This window comes from Chiloscyllium plagiosum, chromosome 32, assembly GCF_004010195.1.
Source record: "Chiloscyllium plagiosum isolate BGI_BamShark_2017 chromosome 32, ASM401019v2, whole genome shotgun sequence".
Taxonomy (NCBI): Eukaryota; Metazoa; Chordata; class Chondrichthyes; order Orectolobiformes; family Hemiscylliidae; genus Chiloscyllium; species Chiloscyllium plagiosum.
In genome coordinates, this window is record NC_057741.1 from 3,565,271 (window position 1) to 3,574,574 (window position 9,304).

The following is a 9,304-nucleotide window of genomic DNA, read 5'->3' on the forward strand; positions in this document are numbered from 1 at the left end:
CTCCACCTCTATGTGCAAATGAGGTGTCAAACATCCAGATCCCTCTCCTGTTTGCTCTACTCATGAGCCCCATCTGCTTCATACCTCTACATATCCCCACCAAACTGCTTTCACAAGCTTATCTGCCTTTTAGAATTATAGAATCCCTACAGTGTGGAAACAGGCCCCTCGGCCCAACAAGTCCACACCGACCCTCCGAAGAGTAACTCACCCAAACCCCGTTTCCCTCCGACTAATGCACTTTACACGATGGGCAATTTAGCATGGCCAATTCACCTAACCTGCACATCTTTGGACTGTGGGAGGAAACCGGAGCACCCGGACGAAATCCACGCAGACACGGGGAGAACGTGCAAATTCCACACAGACAGTTGCCCGAGGTCCCTGGCGCTTTGAGGCAACAGTGTTAATCACTGAGCGACCATGCTACCCCTGCATATAAGGTGACCGCATGTAGTAGGTATGGTTGCCCACCTTTACAACTATCACCCATGCCCCACCCCCCATCCAAGCCTGTAGGCCCAAATCCCCACACTAGTTCCCATTAGCCACAGGACTGACCACTTCCCAGACGACAGAGTCTCACTCTGCTGGACCACCTGACTGGATGGCTGAGCATGGCCAATCCCCTGGACTGATATTGGAGACTGACCTGACTTACGGCACGGTGGCACAGTGGTTAGCACTGCTGCCTCACAGCACCAGAACCCGGGTTGAATTCCCACCTCAGGTGACTGACTGTGTGGAGTTTGCACATTCTCCCCGTGTCTGCATGGGTTTCCTCCGGGTGCTCCGGGTTTCCTCCCACAGTCTAAAGATGTGCAGGGTAGGTGAATTGCCCGTAGTGTTAGGTGAAGGGATAAATGTAGGGATATGGGTGGGTTGCGCTTCGGCGGGTCGGTGTGGACTCGTTGGGCCGAAGGGCCTGTTTCCATACTGTAAGTAATCTAATCTAATCTACTCTGCAGGACCCCCTGACTGATGAGTGCCTCGTGGATGTCAGTGGTAAAGGATCCCCTCGTACTATGAAATATGGCACCGACCTGCTGTACATGCAGTGTGATTGTCACCTAAGCTGCTGGCACATGGTGCAGGTATGACATAGATGTAGTACACTGCCATACAGAAAACTAGATGCATCCTTGAGTAAAGAGTGCTGCCTGGCAAGGCAAGCTGCCTAGCTGTGTGACAGTATGGCAGAACTAGGCAAGGCAGTGATGCAATGTGTATCCAGATATGCACCTAGAGAGCAAGTGAACAGCCTTTTTCAGACTATGAGCTGAATGCCTATCCCTGCATGCAAAGTAACCTTGCAGTAACCTTCCAGCACTGGTCAAACTCTAGAGCCCAGCGTGGCAGAGATTGACCTCTCATGGGAAAGCCCAGCGTGGAGTCACTGCAGGCCCATAGTTAAAGAAAGACTTATTTGGCTGTTAACTTTATTTCTTATTCACTACTTTATACTGAGAAGAATTGTAATGTTAAACTTTTAACTTATTTCTTCATTTTTCTATTTTTTAACCTAAGATTTTATACCTAGGCATGTTGTAACTAAGATGGCACCGTAAATGGTGGGCATTGTAAACTTTTCACTGTACTCCTGTAACCCTGTACTTGAGTACAATAGAACCTAATGCTAATCATAAACAAGAACAGAAATTGCTAGAAAAGCTCAGCAGGTCTGGCAGCATCTGTGGAGAGAAATCAGAGTTAACGTTTCGGGTCGAGTGACCTTTCCTCAGAACTTCAGTTTTTGTTTCTGACTTGCAATATCCGCAATTCTTTCAGTTTCTAATTTTATTTCTCGTTGCCAGTGTACTCTGTAATGGGAGGTCTCAACTTCCTAAGCATCCTGCAAGTGGATCAGAGAGCTGCTATGAGGATTTTCAACGGTTGGCAATTATAGGATGCCAATGTCCAGGGAAGAGAATTGCAGAGGGTAGCGCCAAGGGATTTTGCCCTGTGATGCTGTGGTGTAGTAACCAACATGGAGGGTCTTTGCAGCCATTGCAGAGCTGAAGTTGTCAGAGACCTGTTCTGACTTCCCCATCAAAGATTCTCGGCATCACCTTTGGTCGATTGATGCTGCCTGACCTGCTGTGCTTTTCCAGCACCACGCTAATCTAAACTCTGGTTTCCAGCATCTGCAGTCCTCACTTTTGCCCTATCACATTTGGTCGGGCTTTTATCAGTCTGACAGAATGCTACATATTAACAAACAAACCAAGGTCATTAACAACCATCCTCCTTAATGTACAACTGATTGCTGCCTAGCAAGAATCACACCTCAACATGCCTTTTATGGATGGCACAGTGGCTCAGTGATTCGCACTGGAGCCTCACAGTATCAGGGACCAGGGTTCAATTCCAGCCTTGGGTGACTGTCTATGTGGAATTTATACATTCTTCCCGTGTCTGCCTGGATTTCCTCCCACAATCCAAAGATGTGCTGATCAGTTGAATTGGCCATGCTAAATTGCCCATAGTGTTAGATGCATTAGTAAATATAGGGGAGGGAAATGGGTCTGGGTGGGTTAGTCTTCGGAGGACTTGCTGGGCCGAATGGCCTGTTTCCATACTATAGGGAATCTAATCTAAACAACCTGAACCTAGGTAAAATAGTTGTCCTCAATGTTGTGATAGATCTTGCTGGAAGTTTTACACAATTCTGTCACATTTCCTATTAAAGTCACATCATTCAATCTCTGAATAAGATGCCACCCATGGTCCCAAATTTACTTGCAGCTGGTCCCACCTTTCTAGTGAAAACCATGATGGTACCTTATTTATACCAAAACAATCCAACTTATACACAAAAAAGATTTCCAACATCTTTTATCATCTGGTTTGATGGTATACATGATGATTAGTGGGCGGCACGGTGGCACAGTGGTTAGCACTGCTGCCTCACAGCGCCAGAGACCCGGGTTCAATTCCTGCCTGAGGCGACTGACTGCGTGGAGTTTGCACATTCTCCCCGTGTCCGCGTGGGTTCCTCCGGGTGCTCCGGTTTCCTCCCACAATCCAAAAAGATGTGCAGGTCAGGTGAATTGGTCATGCTAAATTGCCCGTAGTGTTAGGTAAGGGGTAAAATGTAGGAGTACGGGTGGGTTGCACTTCGGCGGGTCGGTGTGGACTTGTTGGGCCGAAGGGCCTGTGTGGACTTGTTGGGCCGAAGGGCCTGTTTCCACACTGTAAGTAATCTAATCTAATCTAATTTTGTGTTTAAGAAGCATTGGACAAGGAGAAGGCAAAGTCAAGAACATCAGACCTAGGAGCAGGAGGTTTCAGCTACTCAGGACTGCTTCACCATCCTATAAAATCATGGCTGATCTGTCCTTGGCCTTAATTCCTCTTTCGTGCCAACTCCTCATAGCCCTCAACTCCTTGATATATCAAAAATGTATCTTTCTGTCTTATTTTACATTTCTTATCAATGTACTTCTTAATCAATTTTGTTCTTTTTTTTGTTAGAGCTTTATTCATCCACTGGCGGTTCCTATAATAATCCTAATCCTCTGGCCTACCACTAGTTTTTGCTACTTTGTATGCCATAGTTTTTGATTTGACACTCTCCTTGACCATCTTTGTTAACCACAAAGAGATATCCCTTCTCATTAAGTGCTTCTTTTTGACCAGAATAAGTATTTGCTGAGCATTGTGAAATATCTGCTCAAATGCCTGCCATTGCTCACCTGCTGACTTTCCCGTAAGTCCACTTTTCCAGCTTACTTAACAGCGCTTTCTTAACATCTCTGTAATTTCCCTTATTTAAGTTGAGGGCATTGGTTTAAAAGCTCTCTCTCAAATGGAATTTCTAACATGTTGTGAACGTGCTCCCACCTACCTGCAATAACTTGCCTGTCCAGCCATCCCTATTTTATTTAATCAATCTAGATGTTACGTATTTTGATATTGAGTTTCCTAATTACTCTCTTCCACTGCAATATTATTCCTGAATTATACCATTTGGCCAATCAAAAGAGACACAGATGAAATACCCATAGATCACCTATTTCTGTGAGGTAGCATTTTGGCTTTAGCTGGTAGAGACAGGTAGAAGGTACTCTCTTGCTGCTGGATTTTACCTTCTACTGCTGTTGTCTTTCTCACACATGTCTGCTTTCAGTGTCACTGACTTGCTTACATTCCTCCCAGTCCTTGAAGACTATCTTCAGGATTAAATTTCGAAGTAACACTATTAATTATACATTAAATCTAAACAGTTCTATACACATACAAGCTTGTATCTTATAGTTATACAGGTAAGGTCAGAAGTCAGACAACATCAGGTGATAATCCAACAGGTTTATTTGAAATCATAAGCTTTCTGAGTGTTGCCCCTTCATCAGGTGAAGTCACAGTGATGTTACACTGTTATCTCCGAGACAAGCACAGATGCAATGGGCTGAAGGACCTTTTTCTGCACCACATCTCTGTGACCATGACTCATCACGAGGTTGCCCCAGGATCTCGAACCCTTGCACAACACACTATGCATCCCGTGGTGCACTGGGAGAAATTCAGAGGGATTCTGAGCCATTCCTATATCCCCATACCTGTTATGCCCATTTTTCAATGAACAACAGACCCTGCTGTGGGCTGCTTGAAATCAATTATTGCAGTTTTCATGAGAAAACCTATTGTCCATAATCACTTACAAACTCTTAAAATACAAAAAAATCCTGCTGTCATGTCAAAATTCCACAGCAAAACACACAATGCTTATGTATCCATGTTATTAATAATTAGAACATTTTTGTCGTTACATGGAGATTGTTGAGTGAATCATAACCAGAGCATTATTTGTTGCATGCAAGAGCAGAACTGCTTAGATTTTCTGTAGGGGTATCAATTGTTAGTTCTTTCTGTTGTGACTCTCACCTGTTTTCATTACCATCTGACACCATCAGTTTGACACAGTATTTTAGGTTTTCAGTGAGAAGGAGGGGCCATATACCATAACAAACATTAGATACATTCAATATGGTGTATATTCACAAAGTTTATATCAATGTACTCAATTTGACTTACTACTACAGATGAAATTATTCCAAATGACTTCCAGACTTTCTTTAATGTATTTTACTCTTCCAAACAAGGAAGCAAATTACCACTTTGTTTTTATGCTTCTCAATCTCCAATTATTTCTTTCCTGAGAGCAATGAGTCCTGTCCGGGCTGAGTATGACAGTATGGATACACACATACTTGCACATACACAAAAACACAGACGCACACACACCGTAATAATGCAGATTATAACAATGGTAGTGAAAATGGACTGTCAATATTCAAAGAACAAAGAACAGTATAGCACAGGACCAGGTCCTCCAACCCACCAAGCCTGCGCTGACATATAATGCCTTTCTAAACTACAAACCTTTCGCCTCTATGCGGTATGTATCCCTCTATTCCCTGCCTATTTATGTCTCTGTCAAGATGCATCTTAAACGTTGATATTGTATCTGCTTCTACCACCTCCCTTGGCAGTGCATTCCAGGCATTTACCACCCTCTGTAAAACAAATAAACTTGTCTCTCATATTTCCTTTTAAACACCCCCCCCCCCCTTTTACCTTAAACCTACGTCCCCTAATAATTGACATTTCTACTCTTGGAAAAAGGCTCTGACTATCCATTCTATCTATGTCTCTCATAATTTTGTAAACTTCTATCAGATCGCGCCCCCCCCCCAAGCCTCTCACATGAAAACAAATCAGGTTTGTCCAATCTCTCCTCATAGCTAATTCTCTAAACTAGGCAACAATGTGGTAAACCGTTTCTGTACCTTTTCCAAAGCCTCCACATACCTTTCTATAGTAGTGTGGTGGCCAGAACTATACCCAATATTCCAAATGTGGCCTCATTAAAGTTCCATGCAGTTGCTACATGACATGCCAACTTTTATCTTCAATGTCCTAACTGATGAAGGCAAGCATACTATATGCCTTCTTCGTCAGCTATCCGCGTGTGTTGCGACTTTCAGGGAACTGTGGACCTGTAAGCCTAGATCCCTCAGTATGTTGATGTTTCTAAGGGTTCGGTCATTTACAGTAAGCTTTCCTCCTGCATTAAACCTTCCAAAATACATCACCTCACACTTTTCCGATTAAATTCCATCTCCTATTTCTCCACCCAAGTCAGCAACCCATCCATATCTTACTGTATTCTCTGGCAATCCTCCTCACTGTCTACAGTTCCCCACTTTTTGTGTTGCCTGAGAACATACTAATCAGACCACTTACATTCTCCTCCAAATCATTTCCATATATTTCAAACACCAGGGGTCCCAGCATTTGATCCCTGTGGAACACTATTGTCACAGATCTCTGGTCAGGAAAACATCCTTCCACCACATCATCATTAATTTCAGCTTTTACTTTAAAACCAGATATTTTTGTGGACTAACATAGTTTTTAAAAAGATAGTATTGACCTAAATGACTGCTGTGAGCATCTAACAAACCCAGATGACCCACATGCATGAAGCTGGCTGCTTCAGATATACTATTTTAATCAAGAGACACTGAAACTCAGTGCGGTATGAAGAAACGTATACCTCTTGTTCTACTCAAACTTGTATGATAACTGCACATACTCAGAGGTGGAAGCCTGAAATGAAATAATGACACCGATGTCACAATCCACAAAGGGGACAGCAGCCTTTGGGCAAAATGAGAGAGAAAGCAATACGGATTGATAACAGCAAGGATATTGCAAACTGCTATCTCTCTCTTTCTTCTCTTTCTGTCTAACTCTTAATAAGTGGGATCGAGTTGGCATGGAGAGGGGGGCATGAATACTAGTTGTGGGGCACATGGAAGACTCATTAAACATACCTTTAATAAGATCCCCGAATTCAGACTATGGTTCACAACTCCTCTGAGGGGCCACAATACATGAGGGCATGGTTCTACCTCATGGAAATTATGAAGAGCCAGGAGATATCAAGCCCACCAATGAAATTGGCCAGGTTGGAAGTGCTGGGTGCCCTATCTTGTGCCAGCAAAAATGCTGGTGCCACAAACAGGGGCAGGAATCCTGGAATCAGGTCCTGCCTGCCATTTTAAAATGGCTCTGGAGTCATCCTGACTCCCCAGAAACCTGGCCCAATATCTCCTCATGTGGCCCAGTATTGTACTTTGTTCCATATAGTTTCTGGAAAGCAACACGGGAAGTTTTACTACATTAATGATTCTACATTATTAAAAGTTTAGGTTAGATTACTTACAGTGTGGAAACAGGCCCTTTCGCCCAACAATTCCACACCAACCCACCGAAGAGCAACCCACTCCCCTACATTTACCTCTTCACCTAACACTACGGGCAATTTAGCATGGCCAATTCACCTGACCTGCACATTTTTGGACTGTGGGAGGAAACCGGAGCACCCGGAGGAAACCCACGCAGACACTGGGAGAATGTGCAAACTCCACACAGAGAGTTGTCTGAGGCGGGAATTAAACCTGGGTCTCTGGCTCCGTGAGGCAGCAGTGCTCACCACTGTGCCACCATGCCGTGATATAGATGCTGCTGTAAACACAGTTTCCATCATATTTCTGGAGTAGCTGTCTGGAAATTTCAGTGCAACTAGTTGCTGAATAGTTATTTGGTCATACAGATCTTGGAGTATTGCTGAAAAAGTCAAGCTTCAACAACATGTGTCTTTTTTAACCATGTTGCTAAATACCAGTTACAGAGGAACCTCAATTATCTGAACGACACAGGTGGAGAGTATTTTGTTTGGATAATTGAATGCCAGATAACGCAGTTTAGCCAAGCATCGGGACCTTGTGATCTTGTTCTGATAATCCGAAATTCGGATAATCGAATACTGGATAATCGAGGTTCCTCTATATATCACATATTTACATGCAATATGGATATCAGAATATCTTATAACAAATAAATAAAATCTAGAAAATCTATTTTCAATGCACTATGGCTACACTTGATGACAATCCAAGTCTTAAATGTCCTTTTGCTTCCAACTAAATAATTGCTAAAATGATGAACTAGTTGATTGTTTTTTGGGTAACATGATCACAGTGTCTGCGTCACAACCGAAGGATTGCTAGAAGAATAAAAGAAATGTGTTCTTTAGTTATGTTTTAGCTTCATGACATTTTGATGACTTTTGTTAGATCAGGGCTCATAATTTTATGTGTAGTATTGTGTCACTTTTCATTCTCTTTGTAGTACTGTTTTCAATACCCATGGCAGCAGTATAGTCTAAGATTTAAAACACAACGATCTTGTGAACAATTCTTACTGTTCTTCAGCTTCTTTAAATTTAAACCATTAAAATTATATACAGGCTCCCATCAGAGACAGAAAGATCTAATGCATGCAATGTTTTCATCACTTTAATAATCTGCTGGTGACTTGCTGTCAGAATTAAGTAAATTTACCTTCTGCAGTGTTCACACACGTGTAATACAATATTATTGTAAGAACCTGATGTACAGCCATTCTGTATAACACAGTGACTCTGGAGAACATAGAAAAAATAAATTTGTTTATCATTCACATTACCTGTCACTGCTGGAAAACCTGTGGATAACGGTGGTAGATAATTCAGCTTGTTTCTAGACAGCCTGCTCTCTGTTTGCACTCCAGGGTTCTCTAACAGACCGATTAGGCTGCCACACAACAGCTGCTACTGAATTCTTCAGCTGCTTGATGACCACAAAAAGAAATAAAGCCAGCAAAAGCAACAAAAAGAAGAAGAGAGCCAGGTATATTACTAGGTTGTATCCCCAATCCTTACTGTCTTCTTTTGCTGGTGTGAGTGGAGACTTCAAAGAGACGGTGCTGAATGTGCCATGAGAGGACTTGTAATCTGAAGTATAATCCTTCAATAGATAAATCATTTCTGTTGTTATCGATACATTAATTTCTACTCCATTACTCATCTTGGCATCCAGACGTGTGAAGATTGTAATATGAAATTCACATTCCTGGATTTCTGTTGACTTCTTTGATCATAACATGATGGAAAGTTGAATGTACAAATACTAATAGGGTTTGTTTAGCTATAACATAGTTTGCAGTCAGATGCTTAACTGGTTTCACATTCTCAACCAGTGAAAGGGGTCTTCTTTATCTGGTCCTGTATCATTTCAATTCCCTTCATCTCTCTTCACTATTCTTAGAAATCTCCTATAAATATATTATTCATCAAGAACAGCCCCTTCAATTGGATTGGCTGACGATCACAAGTGCTTACTTCCACACTGCCAACATCTAAAACATGACACATTGTGAAAGCTAGAATCCACACTATATTTACAACTAAACAAAA

General features: G+C 42.4%; 1 protein-coding gene across 1 annotated transcript; it reads right to left on the bottom strand.

Moving 5' to 3' along the window:
* Nucleotides 1–8,588: 8,588 nt before the first annotated feature.
* Nucleotides 8,589–9,064, bottom strand: LOC122539275 (small integral membrane protein 43-like). The gene has a single exon (XM_043673976.1). It carries the CDS (start codon nucleotides 8,913–8,915, stop codon nucleotides 8,589–8,591), a length of 327 nt encoding a protein of 108 aa, XP_043529911.1. The 5' UTR covers nucleotides 8,916–9,064.
* Between the last annotated feature and the right edge of the window lie 240 nt (nucleotides 9,065–9,304).